The sequence below is a fragment of the Coregonus lavaretus genome (genome assembly GCF_964263955.1).
Source record: "Coregonus lavaretus genome assembly, contig: HAP1_SCAFFOLD_1205, whole genome shotgun sequence".
NCBI classification, from domain to species: domain Eukaryota; kingdom Metazoa; phylum Chordata; class Actinopteri; order Salmoniformes; family Salmonidae; genus Coregonus; species Coregonus lavaretus.
In genome coordinates, this window is record NW_028164303.1 from 5,001 (window position 1) to 27,622 (window position 22,622).

The 22,622-nt window shown below is 43.6% G+C and overlaps 1 protein-coding gene across 1 annotated transcript in view; it reads right to left on the bottom strand.

Annotated features, from left to right (window-relative positions):
- The window catches only part of LOC311117228 (lysosomal cobalamin transport escort protein LMBD1-like), a gene marked incomplete at its 3' end in the record, with an annotated part of 80,550 nt that overhangs the window by 1,979 nt on the left and 55,949 nt on the right, over positions 1 to 22,622 (bottom strand). The window contains exons 4-6 of the mRNA XM_084192205.1: positions 18,274 to 18,371; positions 16,964 to 17,031; positions 6,091 to 6,179 (exon numbers count right to left, since the gene is read on the bottom strand). Coding sequence (XP_084048331.1) covers positions 6,091 to 6,179; positions 16,964 to 17,031; positions 18,274 to 18,371 — 255 coding nt within the window. The remainder of the gene's footprint in view (positions 1 to 6,090; positions 6,180 to 16,963; positions 17,032 to 18,273; positions 18,372 to 22,622) is intronic.

Consider the following 22,622-nt stretch of genomic DNA (forward strand, 5'->3'; position numbering starts at 1 on the left):
GGGCACGTTCTGCAGAGGAGAGCATCACTGTTGGTGAAGTCCCCGCACAAAAAGAGAGTCCGGCGGATGTTATGTTTGCTGCTTTGGGTTTATTAAAGCAGATTTTTCGGGGTATTAGACAGAGATAATATAGTCTATTACCAGGCGTGGGGCTCCACATCTGAAGAAGAAGAAAGCTAGGTTCCATAGACATGAAGAGAAGGCAAACCTCCACCACTCAGCCTCTGAAGAAGAAGAAAGCTAGGTTCCATAGACATGAAGAGAAGGCAAACCTCCACCACTCAGCCTCTGAAAAAGAAGAAAGCTAGGTTCCATAGACATGGAGAGAAGGCAAACCTCCACCACTCTCAGCAGCACCATTAGGGGACTATCACCATTTTAAAATAGTATATTTTCTTCTTATTCTTAATTGGCGGTTTGTAAACAAAGTGTAAAGATGCATACCACCACCATACTGTGCTGGACTGTGTAGTCTGAACAGGCAGAAATCCATAAAGCCTTTAATGCCCATGCTAAAACAGGCTTTGAGGAAAATGCCTTCTATTCAACTCTGCAGGAATCTCCAGCAGCGCAGGAATGAGATGAGGAAGCCCTTATCTCCTAGTGCATATAGCCCAGGCCCTTCAGGCTCTGTTTACACCGAGGAGAGGAGCCTTCCTACCTTCCCCCGACGCAGTGAGGACAAGTGTTTATTAAACAGCTGCTTCAGCCCCAGCACTCCCAGACAGCTTCTCCTCCCTGTCCGTAGCAGAGATAGAATCATGCAGATATGGACACGCACACTAAGCTGCAACTGCATTAGTAGGCATGCAGGAGGAGGTGAGTGGTGGAAGTGGGGGTAGAGAGAGAGAGAGACACACGCACACAGGTGGAAGTGGATGTAGAGCGAAGGTGAGAAGTTGTCTGAGACCTGGGGGGGTCTGTCTGTTCAAATAGCTGGTGAGATTATCATGGCAAACCATGGGAAATACTGTTGTTATGCCCCTTAAGGTTCAAGCACAAAATATTTATCTAACTGTACATGGATAGTAGTAGATATCCAAGCAGACCTGTCAAACAGCGAGGTGTTTACAGCGTGTTTAAAGGGTGTATATGGAACAGGGGTCAGGGAGAAGGAAACCCTTCACCAGTCACCATAGTATTGTTTTATATGGAACAGGGGTCAGGGGTCAGGAAACCCTTCACCAGTCACCATAGTATTGTTTTATATGGAACAGGGGTCAGGGAGAAGGAAACCCTTCACCAGTCACCATAGTATTGTTTTATATGGAACAGGGGTCAGGGAGAAGGAAACCCTTCACCAGTCACCATAGTATTGTTTTATATGGAACAGGGGTCAGGGAGAAGGAAACCCTTCACCAGTCACCATAGTATTGTTTTATTCATGTGTCATTACTATTGGTTGGCGAGTTGTTTTCTAACAGTTGTTTTTCTGATAATATGTTTCATATATTTCCTTTAATCTAAAACAGAGTTTAGAAGGACAGCCTTCTTTCACTGCTTCAAAAGGCTAAAAACTCAGAACCCCAAGATTGACAACAAGCTTTAAAATATTTAGGATGAGAAGACAAAATAAAACTGGGGCATAACAGTAGAACTTTCTACCAATGCTTCTCAACAGTCTGAGTCACTAACTATCGTTGACCACTGAAACTGCCGACAGGCCTAAAAACGCTTCAGTGTGGCGTCACTTGTTCAGTCTTCCATCCTGGTATTGGTCTTATTAAATGTGTCTGCTTCCCCAGTCTCTTGATCTTGGAAGCAGGAGGGCTAGGGAAAGGGGAAGGGGGATACCTAGTCAGTTGCACAACTGAATGCATTCAACCGCTGACCTAGTCAGTTGCACAACTGAATGCATTCAACCGCTGATCTAGTCAGTTGCACAACTGAATGCATTCAACCGAAATGTGTCTTCCGCATTTAATCCAACCCCTCTGAATCAGAGAGGTGCGGGGGGCTGTTTTGGGACAGTCCCAAATGGCATCCTATTCCCTACACAGTTCACTACTTTTAACCAGAGCCCATTGGAGATGCAGTCTTGTTTTGTCTATGCTATATAACCAGCCCAGCCAGACTTAAACCTTCCCCTACGCAACTGAAAACGACCGTAGCCTCATTACTGATAGGAAAAAGGATGCTTTTGCCTTACAGGCTTTTCATGCTTTTCCAAAACCGAACAGAATTTCATTCAATGGAGAGACGAGACCCAGCCAGAAAAATAAAATAGCTCAAATTGAACTGATCATTAATTTAAACCACTGACTGATCATTCAAATAATTAATAATTTCATGGCAGTGATCCGCTGAGGATAGAATGTTTTGCAAGCATGAAAGAAGCCGACGGGCTCTCTCTGTGTGTGTGGTGTGTGTGTGTGTGTGTGTATGTGTGTGTGTCTTTGTAACCAGTCACCATAACACCCTGAATCTCTGGAGTGTATTTGACCCCATTTAGTTGGTGTGAAACAGAAAGTCCCTCGGGGTAGACATTATGCACTGGGACACGCCACGATCAGAGCAGTGGACCAGGGAACACACATGCCACACAAACGTACACGTGTGATTGTGTGTGGCTGTGTTTGTGTTTGAGTTCCCTGGCCCACTGCTCTGAGCCAGGGAACACACCTGGAAGGTAATGAAGCATCAGGTGATTCAGGTGTTGATTGTGTGATTGTGACAAAGAAGCTCATTTTTCAACACTGACTCTATTGGTAAGAGGTTGGTGCTAGCAAAGCCAGGGTCGTGGGTGATTATTGGTAAGAGGGTGGTGCTATCAAAACCAGGGTCGTGTGTCCAATCCCACATGGGATCCCACATATTAAATCATTATGCACTCATTATACTCTAACTGGCTTTTGTTAGGAATGTAGAAATAGGCTAGGTGGTTTCGTAAAACACTTTTGATAAGCACCTGCTAAATTACATATCTCCTTTACATTTTGGGTGGTTTAAAATGAATTCTAATGTCTCCAGTATGGTTGCGAGGCTCTGAGAGAGAGGACTGGGAGTGTGGGACCAGGATATGAGTCTGCGAAACAGCCTTAACACCCCTCAGAGGACAGGACAGTAGCTCTCTGTCACACACAGTCACAGAGTCACTCAAGGCCATCATTGGACTACTGTGGAGTTTTGGGAGTCTCTCTCTCAGAGACTTGGAGAGGGGAAGAGGGGAGGCGAGGGGAAGGAGAGCGTGTCTATCCACTTTGGGAAATGCAGGGAGAGATAAATTACCAGCCTGACTGTGGAAAAAGAGGATGGAGGGAAGGATAGTGTGGGCCTCTCAGAGAAACAGAGGGAAGAATGGTTGACTGGAGAGCATGCCCTTGAGCGTATTAAAACCACACACACACTCCAAAGACACTCTACATACCACACACAGATGCCCGCGTTAGAAAATAAAGTGACTTTCAGATGCCAGGTCTTCACAGCACTAAAATAACTAAAGAGGATCCCACTTTCGTGCCAGACGCAAAAGTCAAGCACTGCTTCGACCTACTAGCCCTGCTTCAACCTACTAGCCCTGCTTCAACCTACTAGCCCTGCTTCAACCTACTAGCCCTGCTTCAACCTACTAGCCCTGCTTCAACCTACTAGCCCTGCTTCAACCTACTAGCACTGCAAGAAAGCACAAGCAATCCCAAGCAGCTATTGGCTACGTCCCAAACAGCACCCTATTCCCTATATAGTGCACTACTTTTGACCAGGGCCCAGAAGGGTAATAGGGTGCAATTTGGTCATTGAGGGGATTTCTACACCGGCATGCCTCATTGCACCATTGTGAATAATGTAATGGCTACCCCATTTGAGCTGCAGTCGCTGCAGTTTGTGGCCTAAATGAGAGGTTTGCAGCGCCAGGGTCGGGAGGCTGACTTAGTGAGGAGTGTCTTCCCCCTTGCTCAATTAACCTCCCATCTGGAGTAGGAGAGAGAGAAGATGGGGAATTAGCATAGGGATGATCCTGCCTTAATGTTGGATACGTCCCAAATTGCACCCTATTCAATATACTGTATATTACACTACTTTTAAGCAGGGCTCTGGTCAAAAGTAGTGCACTATGAAGGGAATAGGTTACCATTTGGGACACAGCTGTTTCCTCCTGAGCAACATTGCAATTTCAACCCAGGGAGGGGCTGCAGTAGAAGATCAATAGCCCTGAGGAAGTGGTCGGGCATGGTGGGAGGACAGTCAGAAAGGGTGAGGAAAGGGTTGGAGGGAGGGGAGAGGTGGGAGGACAGTCAGGAAGGGTGAGGAAAGGGTTGGAGGGAGGGGAGAGGTGGGAGGACAGTCAGGAAGGGTGAGGAAAGGGTTGGAGGGAGGGAGGGGAGAGGTGGCAGGAGGGTTGTTGGGAAGGGGCAGCTCAGCAGCCATGCCCAGGGAGGAGGGTTGTTGGGAAGGGGCAGCTCAGCAACCATGCCCAGGGAGGAGGGTTGGGAGGGAAGGGTAAGGCTGTCAGGAGGGCTGGGCAGGGACTGACTGCTACAGTGAAAGGTTGGTAACAAAGACTGGTAGGAAGAGGGATGAAAGAGAGGAGGGTTTAGAGGAGGGGAGAGTGGGGAGAGAGGGGGATTTGAGTGGTGGTGGTGGTAGGTTCAGGAGAGAAGAGGCTGGAAGGGAGGGGTAGAAGAGGTGGGCAGGGCCAGGATCTGACTGCATGCTACAGTGGAAAGAGTGTGACAGATGTGTTGACTTCCTCCCCTGATCGCCAGATGCCACGGAGCAGAGCCCCGGAGAGCCTCCGGATTCCTCTCTTGGAGCTGGGCCCAACATGACCCACGGCCGCTGCCTCTGTATGCTCTGCTCTAACCGTAAACCCACCATTAAAGGACAACTTATTCAACAACACAAAAAAACAACGGCAGCCCCGCCACTTTGTTGGCTATAAAGCTGGCTCTGTCTCGACTCGATCTGTAAGCCCAAGATTTAACAAAGTACAGTGTCCACATGCATTAGGCCCATATACAGTGTACACAGACGCATTCACATGGACCCACACACAGGCAGCAGGCTTATGACGACCATAGAGGACCGCTCAACTGGGACTTGCACAATCAAACGCAAGTCACGTTAGGAGAAATAGAAATATAGACATAAGTATGAACTGCTGTAGAGGGAAGGGCTCATACTCGTCAAAGTTCTGCAGTGGAGAGCGAACCGTCTTTCTTGAGTGACACATCAAAGCAAGGGAGGCTTTCTCCCTTTTTTCCGGGAGACAGTTGGTTGCGAGCGGCACAATGAGGATGGTTGACATTGACGAGGGAAAATGTTGCCTCTGCCAAGTCCACATGTCACCTCAGTGTGCAGCCCTGTGTCAGCCATCCATCGTTCTGTCTGGCCCATGCAGCTTTTCAATACCACCACTAAATGGATATTCATTACCGACCACACTGAGACAACTGACTGACTGCTGTGGTGGGTCATTCACGAGGGCTATCTGATAGAAGGACTGTGTGTGCAAGTGACATAGGACCATAAGTGAGGTGGTAACACATTACATTAAGGTACCATTTAAGAAGTGGCTGTTAATGGTTTATAAGTAGGTTATAAACAGTGAATTATGAGTTAATAGGTAGTTTATAAATCACTTATAAACAGTTAGAACTTATTGGTAGAAATTGGGTAATTGTTGTTTTGGTACAACCTTTAAAGCGTACCTTAATGTAAAGTGTTATTTAAAGGGTACCTTACTGTAAAGTGTTATTTAAAGGGTACCTTACTGTAAAGTGTTATTTAAAGGGTACCTTACTGTAGAGTGTTATTTAAAGGGTACCTTACTGTAAAGTGTTATTTAAAGGGTACCTTACTGTAAAGTGTTATTTAAAGGGTACCTTACTGTAGAGTGTTATTTAAAGGGTACCTTACTGTAAAGTGTTATTTAAAGGGTACCTTACTGTAGAGTGCTATTTAAAGGGTACCTTACTGTAAAGTGTTATTTAAAGGGTACCTTACTGTAAAGTGTTATTTAAAGGGTACCTTACTGTAAAATGTTATTTAAAGGGTACCTTACTGTAAAGTGTTATTTAAAGGGTACCTTGCTGTAAAGTGTTATTTAAAGGGTACCTTACTGTAAAGTGTGACCAGTCAGGCAGTACTTACGGTTGTTCCCCAGCTCCTCAAACAGATACTGCATCTTCTCCCACTGTGTGGCATTCTGATTAGGTGGGGCTTCAAGAGGAACAAAGGCCCTGCAAAAATACTATTCATTAAAACCATTGGCTTTAATAGAAGTAAAATACAATATAGCCTGGTCCCAGATCTGATCGGAGTTGGCTATACAGAACAAACAGATCTGGGACCAGGCTAGTTAAAATAAGCCCAACTGTGAAATGCATGTGATAGCCTACTTTGAAAAGTAAATGTATCAGAGAAGCCATGACTTTGGGTATCTCCAGTGCATTTCTAAATGGAAACACACTGTTTTGATTACGTCCCTTGATAATAATTGCTTCTATCAACAGCCGTCGGCATCATCAGTAGAGTTTTAGATTCCCACACACTATTTACATAAAGTTGTCCCTGCTAGACAAGTTTATTTACCTAGCATTGAAGGGAATGCTGTCAGAATGTCAACAAATACCCCCAGTCTGAGTCTATAGACTAGCTAACACCTGCCACTGAAACCAACAGGATGAAGTGAAATATTGAAATATTCATGTTTTTGTATCAAAAGCTTTCTTCAGGGTTGACAACAAAGTTAATTTACTGTAACATTTATTTTGGACAAACAATTAAATGGATCAAGCTGTACATTCATGGGAATGGCTTTAACTGTTATTTATTAAGCAGAGTAGGGCAGACTGTTTCATTTCCCATCAAACTGCATACTCATCTGTAAACATGTCATGTCATTCAAACGCAGTAGAACAGTCTGTCTTCAATGAATTAGTCACTGCAACAGCATCAATGACTATTGGTAGAGATGTAGTAGCTGTAACAACATCAATGACTATTGGTAGAGGGTTTAGTAGCTGTAACAACATCAATGACTATTGGTGGAGGGTTTAGTAGCTGTAACAGCATCAATGACTATTGGTGGAGGGTTTAGTAGCTGTAACAGCATCAATGACTATTGGTGGAGGGTTTAGTAGCTGTAACAGCATCAATGACTATTGGTAGAGGGTTTAGTAGCTGTAACAGCATCAATGACTATTGGTGGAGGGTTTAGTAGCTGTAACAGCATCAATGACTATTGGTGGAGGGTTTAGTAGCTGTAACAGCATCAATGACTATTGGTGGAGGGTTTAGTAGCTGTAACAGCATCAATGACTATTGGTAGATATTTAGTTGATGTAACAACATCAATGACTATTGGTGGAGGGTTTAGTAGCTGTAACAGCATCAATGACTATTGGTGGAGGGTTTAGTAGCTGTAACAACATCAATTACTGTTGGTAGAGGGTTTAGTAGCTGTAACAACATCAATGACTATTGGTGGAGGGTTTAGTAGCTGTAACAACATCAATGACTATTGGTAGATATTTAGTAGCTGTAACAGCATCAATGACTATTGGTGGAGGGTTTAGTAGCTGTAACAGCATCAATGACTATTGGTGGAGGGTTTACTAGCTGTAACAGCATCAATGACTATTGGTGGAGGGTTTAGTAGCTGTAACAGCATCAATGACTATTGGTGGAGGGTTTAGTAGCTGTAACAGCATCAATGACTGTTGGTAGAGGGTTTAGTAGCTGTAACAGCATCAATGACTATTGGTGGAGGGTTTAGTAGCTGTAACAGCATCAATGACTATTGGTAGAGGGTTTAGTAGCTGAAACAGCATCAATGACTATTGGTAGATATTTAGTAGCTGTAACAGCATCAATGACTGTTGGTAGAGGGTTTAGTAGCTGTAACAGCATCAATGACTATTGGTGGAGGGTTTAGTAGCTGTAACAGCATCAATGACTATTGGTAGAGGGTTTAGTAGCTGAAACAGCATCAATGACTATTGGTAGATATTTAGTAGCTGTAACAACATCAATGACTATTGGTGGAGGGTTTAGTAGCTGTAACAGCATCAATGACTATTGGTGGAAGGTTTAGTAGCTGTAACAACATCAATGACTATTGGTGGAGGGTTTAGTAGCTATAACAACATCAATGACTATTGGTGGAGGGTTTAGTAGCTGTAACAGCATCAATGACTATTGGTAGATATTTAGTAGCTGTAACAACATCAATGACTATTGGTGGAGGGTTTAGTAGCTGTAACAGCATCAATGACTATTGGTGGAAGGTTTAGTAGCTGTAACAACATCAATGACTATTGGTGGAGGGTTTAGTAGCTATAACAACATCAATGACTATTGGTGGAGGGTTTAGTAGCTGTAACAGCATCAATGACTATTGGTAGATATTTAGTAGCTGTAACAGCATCAATGACTATTGGTGGAGGGTTTAGTAGCTGTAACAACATCAATGACTATTGGTGGAGGGTTTAATAGCTGTAACAGCATCAATGACTATTGGTAGATATTTAGTAGCTGTAACAGCATCAATGACTATTGGTGGAGGGTTTAGTAGCTGTAACAACATCAATGACTATTGGTAGAGGGTTTAGTAGCTGTAACAACATCAATGACTATTGGTAGAGGGTTTAGTAGCTGCATTACTTTTATAATTAACAGGCAATTCATCTAATTATGACTTTTAAACCACGTCCCAAATGGCACACCATTCCCTTTATATTGCACTACTTTTGCCCAGGGCCCATAGGGCTCTGGTCGAAAGTAGTGCACTAATTAGGGAACAGGTGCTATTTAGGACGCAGTCTTAGGGCTCTATTTTCGGCTGGCGTTGACGCGGCGCTAGTGTCAAATGACGTTCGTTGACAATTTCGACCTGTTAAAGCCAGCGCTGTGCTATTTTCCAACTGTTGTCCAAGGATGGGTAATTTACCTGTCTTATATCAGCTCACTGGCAGGCAGATGGGAGGGCTGGAAATATTTCAGGTGTGTCCTTAAAAATGTGACCCAAAGTGCTAATTTCAGGCAGCGATGGTAGGGATATTTAAGACCAACCAAAAGCTGGTTTTGATTTGATTTGATTGATTAGGATCCCCATTAGCCGACGCCAATGGGGACAGCTAGTCTTACTGGGGTCCGACATATAATGAAAAAGACATTACAGACAAAATACTTTACAACTAACATACATTTAAAAACATGAACATGTAGTGTGTGTGTGTGCATCTATCAGTTACACATACATGTCAGTATATACACACAACAAGTAGGTCACATGGGGGAGAGGCGTTGTGCCGTGAGGTGTTGCTTTATTTGTTTTTGGAAACCAGGTTTGCTGTTCACTTGCACTATATAAGATGCACTTATATAGTGCAAGTGTACGTTTCCTTGAATTTGTTCTGGACCTGGTAACTGTGAAAAGACCCCTGGTGGCATGTCTGGTGGGGTAAGTGTGTGTGTCAGTGGTGTGATGTAAGTTGACTATGCAAACAATTTGGAATTTCAAACCCATTGTTTTTTTTGTTTTTGTTTTTTTAAGTGATGCAGTCAGTCTCTCCTCAACTCTTAGCCAAGAGAGACTGGCATTCATAGTATTTATATTAGCCATCTGATTACAATGAAGAGCAAGACGTGCCGCTCCATTCTGGGCCAGCTGCACCTTAACTAGGTCTTTCTTTGCAGCACTTGACCACATGACTGGACAATAATCAAGATAAGATAAAACTAGAGCCTGCAGGACTTCCTTTGTGGGGTGTGTCAAAAAAGCAGAGTCTCTCTTTATTGTGGACATACCTCTCCCCATCTTTACAACCATTGAATCTACAGTGCATTCGGAAAGTATTCAGACCCCTTGACTATTTCCACATTTTGAAATACCTTATTTACATAAGTATTTATACCCTTTGCTATGAGACTCGAAATTGAGCTCAGGTGCATCCTGATTCCATTGATCATCCTTGAGATGTTTCTACAACTTGATTGGGGTCCAACTGTGGTCATTTCAATTGATTGGACATGATTTGGAAAGGCACACACGTCTATATAAGGTCCCACAGTTGACAGTGCATGTCAGAAGTCAAAGGAATTGTCCGTAGAGCTCCGAGACAGGATTGTGTCGAGACACAGATCTGGGGAAGGGTACCAAAAAATATCTGCAGCATTGAAGGTCCCCATGAAAACAGTGGCCTCCATCATTCTTAAATGGAAGAAGTTTGGAACCACCAAGACTCTTCCTAGAGCTGGCCGCCTGGCCAAACTGAGCAATCAGGGGAGAAGGGCCTTGGTCAGGGACGCAACCAAGAACCCAATGGTCACTCTGGCAGAGCTCCAGAGTTCCTCTGTGGAAATGGGAGAACCTTCCAGAAGGACAACCATCTCTGCAGCACTGGAGGAAACCTGGCACCATCCCTAAAGTGAAGCATGGTGGTGACAGCATCATGCTGTGAGGATGATTTTCAGAGGCAGGGACTGGGAGACTAGTCATGATCGAGGGAAAGATGAACGGAGCAAAGTACAGAGAGAGATCCTTGAAGAAAACCTGCTCCAGAGCGCTCACGACATCAGACTGGGGCGAAGGTTTACCTTCCAACAGGACAACGACCGAAAGCACACAGCCAAGACAACGCAGGAGTGGCTTCGGGACAAGTCTCTGAATGTCCTTGAGTGGGCCCAACCAGAGCTAGGACTTGAACCCAATCGAACATATCTAGAGAGACCTGAAAATAGCTGTGCAGCGATGCTCCCCATCCAACATGACAGAGCTTGAGACAAAGGAGATGATTGTGGACTACAGGAAAAAGAAGAGGACCGAGCACGCCCCCATTCTCATCGATGGGGCTGTAGTGGAGCAGGTTGAGAGCTTCAAGTTCCTTGGTGTCCACATCACCAACAAACTAACATGGTCCAAGCACACCAAGACAGTCATGATGAGACCACGACAAAACCTATTGCCCCTCAGGAGACTGAAAAGATTTGGCATGGGTCCTCAGATCCTCAAAAGGTTCTACAGCTGCACCATCAGAGCATCCTGACTGGTTGCATCACTGTCTGGTATGGCAACTGCTCGGCCTCCGACCGCAAGGCACTACAGAGGGTAGTGTGTACGGCCCAGTACATCACTGGGGCCAAGCTTCCTGCCATCCAGGACCTCTATACCAGGTGGTGTCAGAGGAAGGCCCTAAAAATTGTCAAAGACTCCAGCCACCCTAGTCATAGACAGTTCTCTCTGCTACCGCACGGCAAGCGGTACCGGAGCGCCAAGTCTAGGTCCAAGAGGCTCTAAACAGCTTCTACCCCCAAGCCATAAGACTCCTGAACATCTAATCAAATGGCTACCTAGACTATTTGATTTCCCCCCCCACCCCTCTTTTATGCTGCTGCTACTCTCTGTTTATTATCTATGCATAGTCATTTTAATAACTCTACATACATGTACATATTAAGCCTACTAGAATGTGTGTGCCCCCAGGCCTGGAGGGAAGAAAAAGTAATTCCGCTACCTAAGAATAGTAAAGCCCCTTCACTGGCTCAAATAGCCGACCAATTAGCCTGATAACAACCCTTAGTAAACTTTTGGAAAAAATTGTGTTTGACCAGATACAATGCTATTTTACAGTAAACAAATTGACAACAAACTTTCAGCATGCTTATAGAGAAGGACATTCAACAAGCACAGCAGTTACACAAATGACTGATGATTGGCTGAGAGAAATTGATGATAAAAAGATTGTGGGGGCTGTTTTGTTAGACTTCAGTGCGGCTTTTGACATTATCGATCATAGTCTGCTGCTGAAAAAACGTATGTGTTATGGCTTTACTCCACCTGCTATATTGTGGATACAGAGTTACCTGTCTAACAGAACACAGAGGGTTTTCTTTAATGGAAGCCTCTCCAATATAATCCAGGTAGACTCAGGAATTCCCCAGGGCAGCTGTCTAGGCCCATTACTTTTTTCAATCTTTACTAATGACATGCTACTGGCTTTGAGTAAAGCCAGAGTGTCTATGTATGTGGATGACTCAACACTATACATGTCAGCTACTACAGCGATTGAAATGACTGCAACACTTACAAAGAGTTGCAGTTATTTTCAGACTGGGTGGTAAGGAACAAGTTAGTCCTAAATATTTCTAAAACTAAAAGCATTGTATTTGGAACAAATCATTCACTACTCCAAACCTCAATTAAATCTTGTAATAAATAATGTGGAGATTAAGCAAGTTGAGGTGACTAAACTGCTTGGAGTAACCCTGGATTGTAAACTGTCATGGTCAAAACATATTGATACAACAGTAGCTAAGATTGGGAGAAGTCTGTCCATAATAAAGCGCTGCTCTACCTTCTTAACAACACTATCAACAAGGCAGGTCCTACAGGCTCTAGTTTTATCGCACCTGTACTACTGTTCAGTCGTGTGGTCAGGTGCCACAAAGAGGGACTTAGGAAAATTGCAATTGGCTCAAAACAGGGCAGCACGGCAGGCCCTTGGATGTACACAGAGAGCAAACATTAATAGTCCAGAACAGACTATGGGAGGCGCACAGTACTACATAGAGCCATGACTACATGGATCTCTATTCCACATCAGGTAACTGATACAAGCAATATTATCAGATTTAAAAAACAGATAACAATACACCTTATGGAACAGCAGGGACTGTGAAGCAACACAAACATAGGCACAGACAGATGCATACATACACATGATAACACACGCTCTATACACACACGTACACAATTTTGTGTTGTAGATATGTGGTAGTGGAGTAGGGGCCTGAGGGCACACACTTAGCGTGCTGTGAAATCTCTTATGAATGTTTTTTTAAATGTATAACTGCCTTAATTTTGATGGACCCCAGGAAGAGTAGCTGCTGCCTTGGCAGCAGCTAATGGGGATCCATAATAAATACAAATACTTATGTAAATGTGATATTTCATATATATATATATATCTTTCTACATTTAAAGAAATGTTTTTGCTTTGTCATTATGGGGTATTGTGTGTAGATTGATGAGGAAAAATAACAGTTTAATCCATTTTAGAATAAGGCATTAACATAACAAAATGTGTAAAAAGTCAAGGGGTCTGAATACTTTCCCAAATGCACTGTATATGTTTTGACCATGACAGTTTACAATCCAAGGTAACACCAGGTAATTTAGTTTCCTCAACTTGTTCAACAGCCACACCATTCAGTACCAGATTCAGCGGAGGTCTAGAACTTAGGGAATGATTTGTACCAAATACAATGCTCTTAGTTTTAGAGATGTTAAGGACCGGTTTATTACTGGCAACCCATTCCAAAACAGACTGCAACTCTTGAACAGATTCAGTGCCTTCATTAGCTGTGGTTGCTGATGTGTATATGGTTGAATCATCAGCATACATGGACACATGCTTTGTTTAAAGACAGTGGCAAGTCATTTTTCTTATCCTGGCGATTTTATGACATAATTACATTTTACATGTACTGTATATATTGTTGTTGTTGTAAAAAATAAATAGAAAGATTTATTGTTTAATTGAATTGAATTAAAACCAAACGTATTTATATGTTGAAAACCCAAGCCCTCCGTAGGCCTACTATAATGAAGGCTGGTTCAACAGCAATGTGTCTGTCTTTTTGATCCTGGAGATTTTATGATGTCATTACATTTTACATGTATTTATTGCTGTTGTAAAAATAAATAAAAAATAAATAAAAAAAAATTGCTTGTTAAATTTAATTGAATTAAAACCAAACTTATTACAATGATTCACCATCCTGGTTTTATGGTGAGAACGTCCGTGGCGTGCATGCAATGCAACTTCTGGAGAAGTGTGAATGCGATCTGATCTGTAAGATGGTTCCGGTTATGTTCATAAAACATAGGCCTATTTGGGAGCAGTATAACAGTGTATACATTCTCCCTCTCTCTATATATTGGATCTTTGTCCAGCAACAGTGAAAAGTTTGGATGTGTGTAAAAACCCTCCATAGTCTGCGTTGTTATAATATTATATGCCCATGGGGAGACACTATGGAGTCTGTAGGTATCGACATAGCCTATTTAAAACAAGTTGTTTGCTTTAGAATTTGATTATAATTATTTTCAATAATGAATGTAATCTTGCTTATTAACAATGTTTGGCATGTCTAAGCTCAGCCACATTGTAATGTACAGTAGGCCTAGCCCTGTCACGGATTCTGCCGAGGCTGCCCCTCCTCCTCCTCATTACACTGACACACGTGACAAGCCCCTATATCAGTGTGAATGCTATGTAGAGTTATATATCATTTCCATATTGCAATTATTTAGAACAATGTGGACCGCAAACAGGTCAAGTTAACTTATTTAGCAAAGATGGGATAGGTCTACATTTTATGTAATTTTGTTTCTGTAAGCTATATAACAAACTAAAACGGACTAACATTGGAATTGGAGTTGATTCCAAGGCAATGCACAACTTGAAGCAACCACATATTTAGCCATGGAGCACGTTCTGATTGGCCAGTGAGGGGTCAAGCCTCGACACACCTACAACTTATTTATTCATCAAAACCCAGTCCTTTTGCGCCAGCACTGCGTCCCCCGAACCAGCGCTTAGATTTACCATTGCATTAGGTTTGTTAAAATAGAGCCCTTAATGTTCAGCCATTTTCTCAGTCCCAGTTATCTCTTAATGTATCACTGACTGAACAATATGTCTGCGAAGTATTATAGAAGTTTAAATATTATTATAGAAGTGTAAATGTAGCTCATGGCTTTACTTCAGCGGAAATGTCAAGGAGGCTGGCTAGTATCTTGGAGAGAAATAAAAATTATAGAATTTAAAAAATGTTAGGCTAAACCAGGGATGGATTCATGAAATAAATATTTATAATACTTTACTTGAAGCCTGCAGGTATAATGCTTGTATGAGCCTTTGTAATCTCTAATAATAAAGTGTATAATATGTTATGTCTCTATGGATCAACATTGTTTTGTAAGACTAAGGAACACTGTGTGGAATGCAGACCACCATATTAAAGAACAATCACCTCAAAAGCCCAAGTTTAAAGAATCAGCAGCAGTTGAAAGGTCAATAGTCCTTTTAAGAGCTTTGAGGCATCCCTAGCCTTCTCTAGCCCAGTCACGAAGGGCTGCAAACAAAAGACTGTGTTCAGGCAGCAAAGCCCTTGAATGAACAGTCAAACCAAACACAGTGGCCTGATGTCTCCCTGTACCACAGGGTACCACACAGAGAGGAGAGGAGATGCGATGAGTGGAGTGGAAAGGAAAGCAGAGGAGAGGCTGTGCAGGATAAAAGCTATCATGTCACCTCGAGTCAAGAGACCTGAACAACAATCGGCCGGTACAAAGAGGTACAAAGGGCCGACAGTTCAAAAGGTAAAATAGACACCAAATTGCTTCTGTCTAAAGAATCCCAAAGAGTCCAAACTTTTCAACTTGAAATTAACCGTGTGGGCTTGTCCTTGGCTGCGTCTCAAATGGCACCATTTTGGACAAGGCCCATAGGGCTCTGGTCAAAAGTAGTACACTATGTAGGGAATAGGGTGCCATTTGGGATATGCAGATTTTTCTATCCACCCACCATTCAATCCAGGCAGCCCCCTCTATAGGATCAGAGTGCCTTTAATGGTTGAACGAACATTACATGATATGACCTGAACAGCAAGCATGTTACTGTGATGGTGGCTAGGAGAAATCCATTATGTTTATGCTGCGCAGGCACAGTTAAACACAGAGTAAACCGGAGGTTAAATGGGACATGGTTTTGACCGTGTATCACTATAGATTTAAGCATCAAGTAATCTTTGAAACACTTAATCACGAAAGGGCTTTATCTGAGACTGAGAGATTAAATAAGTCTAGAGATGGGGCTGGGGATGGAAGCTGGCGGATGGGAGCTGGGGAATGGGAGCTGGGGGATGGGAGCTGGGGGATGGGAGCTGGGGGATGGGAGCTGGGAGCTGGGGGGGTGGGAACTGGGGGATGGGAGCTGAGGCTGGGAGTTGGGGTGGGGCTGGGGGTGGGATTAGGGGTGTGGCTGTCAGCTGGGGGTGGGGGTGGGGCTGGGAGCTGAGAAGGCACTAACTATAGCAGAGGGCATCTTGGGTCACTAACTATAGCAGAGGGCATCATGGGTCACTAACTATAGCAGAGGGCATCATGGGTCACTAACTATAGCAGAGGGCATCTTGGGTCACTAACTATAGCAGAGGGCATCTTGGGTCACTAACTATAGCAGAGGGCATCTTGGGTCACTAACTATAGCAGAGGGCATCTTGGGGCACTAACTATAGCAGAGGGCATCTTGGGTCACTAACTATAGCAGAGGGCATCTTGGGTCACTAACTATAGCAGAGGGCATCATGGGTCACTAACTATAGCAGAGGGCATCTTGGGTCACTAACTGAGGGTCTGATTCTATCCATGTTGCTGCCTCTGGAATATGAATAAAGCTTCAAGATTGTTCCAGAGAAAATGTACAACATGAGAGTTGTGAAGTTAGATTCAACCATTAGAAGAACCCAGGTGTATCAAAACTACTATGGTGAAAGAGGCCTTTTCTCTGTGATGTCTGGCTGCTCATGGTTTAACAGATGGCAGTTTAAAGAACTTTGATTTCCTTGAAGAGGAAAAACCTTGCTCATTAAGCGATTAATGACGACATATAATAATAATAATATGCCATTTAGCAGACGCTTTTATCCAAAGCGACTTACAGTCATGCGTGCATACATTTTTGTGTATGGGTGGTCCCGGGGATTGAACCCACTACCTTGGCGTTACAAGCGGCGTGCTCTACCAGCTGAGCTACAGAGGACCACGACATGTTCTACACACCTATCCCCACCACTCCTGTCATGGAGTGGCTCTGTGAGCCATCTATGTCTGTGTCCAAAATGGCACCCTATTCCTTATATAGTATACAGACCCCTATGCAGGTCAAAGTGACCTGGTCAAAAGTAGTGCACTAATTAGGGAATAGACTGGGTGCCAATGTCTCATATTACTTACCCAATTAATAGCAGTGCTGCACAGACGATGATGAATCCAACTGTGTACTTCAGAGCATTTTTCACTTGCTGTAATGAAAGACAGAATTATTAATACTGTGATTTCTAATCAGGACAGTAACAATATCAAAATCTTCAATGGGGTGGGTTGGGGGGCGGGTGTGTGTGTGTGTGTGTGTGTGTGTGTGTGTGTGTGTGTGTGTGGAGGGTGTGTGTGTGTGTGTGTGTGTGGAGGGTGTGTGTGTGTGTGTGTGTGTGTGTGTGTGTGTGTGTGTGTGTGTGTGTGTGTGTACGTTTGAGCTGAGCGGCTGGCTAACTAATTCCATATTCCACTTAGTGAGGGGACAATGGAGTGTGAAGTGGAGTCCGGAGTTCTGTTCAACCTATCAGAGTAGTCTCTCACACACACACCTTACTCCCAGCGCTGTTATTAAAGGGTGCTTTGAAAGTAATGATTCAAAAGAACTCCTTGCCTGTGAGAGAAAGTGCTTCGCTCAGCGCAAAACCAACCCAGAGGAGAGGGAAGAAGCTCACTGTGGCATGTAATCTATATCATCACTACCGTGTCCTTTGGAGACCAATATATGACATTTCAGCAATATTCCGTTTAAGAAGAAAAGGGGGGAAAGGGTGGTTTATTCCTATGGGCTTTGGCTTTCTCTACAGTTAACTTAGCAGAGGCCATGTACACGTCATTTCCAAGAGTCGACAGTAAAGTCTCAACTATAACCTTTTCTTGTTGCTTTTCTACAGTGTGTACATCTATAGGGATACTGTACGCTTTCTCTGTGGCATAGAGCTTTAAGTATCACTTCTGTAGCTATTTTGGGGGATTGTGATATATTAATATTGAGTGAGTGTTTTTATTGAGACTGATGGTTTTACATTCAGGCTCCGGCTGGTCATTAGGAATGTAATCCCTCACTATATGTGGGACCGATGGGATTAAGTCCAAAATAATTAATAAATACATATGCGTTTTTACCTTCCTTAACCCAGAGACAGACAGCTAGTACGTTTTTACCTTCCTTAACCCAGAGAGAGACAGCTAGTGACTGCTGTTCATAGCCAAGGTCAACTATGTAGGCTACACTGGTTTGAACAAGCTATGTAGGCTACATAATGCATATTAAACTGGCTATGTAGTGAGTGTGTAGCAAAGTGTGTGTGTGTGTGTGTGTGTGTGTGTGTGTGTATATGTGTGTGTGTGTGTGTGTATATATATATATATATGTGTGTGTGTGTGTGTGTGTGTGTGTGTGTGTGTGTGTGTCTCGTATACAGTAAGAAGGCAGGCAGCAGCAGTCTTACTGAACACTTGTTGATGTTGTCATCATCCTTCTCCTCATAATAGAAATAGACAAAGGGGATCCACAGGAAGACACAGAACAGGAGGATGGAGTACAGTGCTGGAGGGAGGGAGGGAGAGAGAGAGAGAGAGAGAGAGAGAGAGAGAGAGAGAGAGAGAGAGAGAGAGAGAGAGAGAGAGAGAGAGAGAATCAACTTGATTTCCACATCATTTCAACAAACAAAACATATATGTATTTCCTTCTGATGGAGTTGAATCAGTGTGGATAACTGATTGGATTTTTAAAAAGTCATGAATGTAAAGGAATTAGTGTTTTTGTTTTCTAGCCAACTTTTAAGCTAAATCCAATGGCTTTGAATTCCCGTTAGTTGACAACTCAGTCCGCTGGGTGATCTAAAAAGCCTCACATTTGAGTGTGTAGGCTATCTGAAATGCAAATACACATGGTCCTGTCTGGCTGGGTTGGTAGAGCATGTTAAATACACATGGTCCTGTCTGGCTGGGTTGGTAGAGCATGGTAAATTCACATGGTCCTGTCTGGCTGGGTTGGTAGAGCATGGTAAATTCACATGGTCCTGTCTGGCTGGGTTGGTAGAGCATGGTAAATTCACATGGTCCTGTCTGGCTGGGTTGGTAGAGCATGGTAAATTCACATGGTCCTGTCTGGCTGGGTTGGTAGAGCATGGTACATTCACATGGTCCTGTCTGGCTCGGTTGGTAGAGCATGGTAAATTCACATGGTCCTGTCTGGCTGGGTTGGTAGAGCATGGTAAATACACATGGTCCTGTCTGGCTTGGTTGGTAGAGCATGGCCCTTCCAATGACAAGAATAGTGGGTTTGATTCCCATTGCTACCCATACGTATAATGTATACACGCATGACTGTAAATGGCTTTGGATAAAAGCTTCTGCTAAATGGTATATATTATCATATATTAGTATATATTAAGACATTTCTTGAGTCATCTTGCAGGTGAATTCAATTACCATGAATTGGCAAAATGTGGAAAATTTACATTAACATGATATACATTTTTCTTCAGAGGGTAAAGCAAATTGAGAATCAATTGATACAATACAGTGATGCTTTGGGGACCAACGTAAAGGGTCAAAAAGGTGGTGGTGGTCTCTGCTTAAATCAACAAATGTCTTTTTAATTTTTTTATTCAAAAAATTACACACAAAAAAAAGAAATATTGAAATAGGACAGGAAATAGGAGACAGGAAAGGTAGGAGAGGTTCCGAGTCAGAAGGGAAGTCAGTCGGATTCTAACCCATGCTGACTCAGGTAGTCTAGGCTGTACAGTAGCCTAACTGTTGGACCACACAGGCCACTCAGTGAATGTCTTATGATGATCAGATAGCCCTAGAAGAATTCCCATCTGTGTTGGGTTGTTTTGTTATCATCTGATTACTGCAACAGGCTGTAAGTGAGTCAGAGAGATATCATGTTTGGCTGTAAGAGGAAGACTGAGGAGTTATACAACCCAGTGTACACGTCTATCTTCAAAGACCACCGTTTACGTAACCATGAAGTCAAAAGCACCATGACAGCAAAAGCAACAGCATTCATGCCAAGGGAAAATGGGAGAAAAACATGGCAAAGGAATTATATTAAAACATTGAGGGGCTCAGTTGGGCTCGGTTGAGGGGCAGTTTCCTGGACCCAGATCAGGCCTATAACTACTCCTGAACTAAGAAGCATGCTTAATGGAGAACCTCCATTGAAACTGCTTTTTAGTCCAGGATTAGGCTTAATCTCTGTTCGGGAAACCACCCCTCAATGTTTTGAGCAGAGTGATAGCTAAACATTAACACAAAGGTCTGAGTACATCAAAGATGTCTGAAATGGCAGAGGACACTTACAGAGGCCAGAAGTTTTTGGCACAACAAAACAACATCTAATGTGCTAACAACAGTTGCTGAAAGTATATGATGATCTCAACGCCCTGAGGCAGATAAGAACTCTCTCAAAACCTTTCATATTGCCTTTGCGTTCTTGTTAAAGGTGCTATAAATACTTTTTTTTAAAGTTTGTAATTTCAGAAAACGTCCATAATAAACTCAGCAAAAAAAAGAAACGTCCTCTCACTGTCAACTGTGTTCATTTTCAGCAAACTTAACATGTGTAAATATTTGTATGAACTTAACAAGATTCAACAACTGAGACAAACTGAACAAGTTCCACAGACATGTGACTAACAGAAATGTAATAGTAACAGTCAGTATCTGGTGTGGCCACCTGCTGCATTAAGTACTGCAGTGCATCTCCTCCTCATGGACTGCACCAGATTTGCCCGTTCTTGCTGTGAGATGTTACCCCACTCTTCCACCAAGGCACCTGCAAGTTCCCGGACATTTCTGTGGGGAATGGCCCTAGCTCTCACCCGCCGATCCAACAGGTCCCAGACGTGCTCAATGGGATTGAGATCCGGGCTCTTCGCTGGCCATGGCAGAACACTGACATTCCTGTCTTGCAGGAAATCACGCACAAAACGAGCAGTATGGCTGGTGGCATTGTCATGCTGGAGGGTCATGTCAGGATGAGCCTGCAGGAAGGGTACCACATGAGGGAGGAGGATGTATTGCCTGCAATGACAACAAGCTCCGTCCGATGATGCTGTGACACAACGCCCCAGACCATGATGGATCCTCCACCTCCAAATCGATCCCACTCCAGAGTACAGGCCTCGGTGTAACGCTCATTCCTTCGACGATAAACGCGAATCCGACCATCACTCCTGGTGAGACAAAACCTTGACTCGTCAGTGAAGAGCACTTTTTGCCAGTCCTGTCTGGTCCAGCGAAGGTGGGTTTGTGCCCATAGGCGACGTTGTTGCCGGTGATGTCTGGTGAGGACCTGCCTTACAACAGGCCTACAAGCCTTCAGTCCAGCCTCTCTCAGCCTATTGAGGACAGTCTGAGCACTGATGGAGGGATTGTGCGTTCCTGGTATAATTCAGGCAGTTGTGGTTGCCATCCTGTACCTGTCCCGCAGGTGTGATGTTCGGATGTACCGATCCTGTGCAGGTGTTGTTACACGTGGTCTGCCACTGCGAGGACGATCAGCTGTCTGTCCTGTTTCCCTGTAGCGCTGTCTTAGGCGTCTCACAGTACGGACATTGCAATTTATTGCCCTGGCCACATCTGCAGTCCTCATGCCTCCTTGCAGCATGCCTAAGGCACGTTCACGCAGTTGAGCAGGGACCCTGGGCATCTTTCTTTTGGTGTTTTTCAGGGTCAGTAGGAAGGCCTCTTTAGTGTCCTAAGTTTTCATAACTGTGACCTTAATTGCCTACCGTCTGTAAGCTGTTAGTGTCTTAGCGACCGTTCCACAGGTGCATGTTCATTCATTGTTTATGGTTCATTGAACAAGCATGGGAAACAGTGTTTAAACCCTTTACAATGAAGATCTGTGAAGTTGTTTAGATTTTTACTAATTATCTTTGAAAGACAGGGTCCTGAAAAAGGGATGTTTCTTTTTTTGCTGAGTTTATATCTGCAGTAATAGTGGAATGATAGTGTTTCACAGTATTACTTACGCACAAGTGCTGTGAAAAATGATGGCTGCCATTTTACGGGCTCCTAACCAATTGCGCTATTTCGTTAGTTTTTTCGCATTGTTTGTAACTTATTTTGCACATAATGTTGATGATACCGTCTCTTATGACCGAAAAGAGCTTCTGGATATCAGAACAGCGATTACTCACCTCGAACTGGACAAAGATTTTTTATTTAATGAGTCTGACGCGAAGGATATAATGTTGCTCCCGGACAAGGCCCAAATCCCCGTCATTCGCATGAAGAAAAGAAGGAGATACAGGGTCAGAGTGATCAGCAGATCAGGGTGCATTGTGAGATTTCGTCGGTGGGTGGGTAACCCGCCTCTACCCTCCGTTCTATTGCACAACGTGCAATCACTGGAGAATAAACTGGAGGAGCTCAGTTCGAGACTATCCTACCAACGGGACATAAAAAATATATATATTTTATGTTTCACCGAGTTGTGGCTGAACAACGACATGGATAATATACAGTTGGCAGGACAGAACAGCTAAGTCCGGTAAGACAAAGGGTGGTGGTGTGTGTCTATTTGTCAATAACAGCTGGTGTGCGATGTGTAATATTAAGGTAGTCTCGAGGTAAATCACTGCTAGGCAAATCCCCGCCTTATCTTAGCTCATTGGTCACCATAGCAGCACCCACCCGTAGTCTGCGCTCCAGCAGGTATATCTCACTGGTCATTCCCAAAGCCAACACCTCCTTTGGCCGCCATTCCTTCCAGTTCTCTGCTGCCAATGACTGGAACGAATTGCAAAAATCTCTGAAGCTGGAGACTCTTATCTCCCTC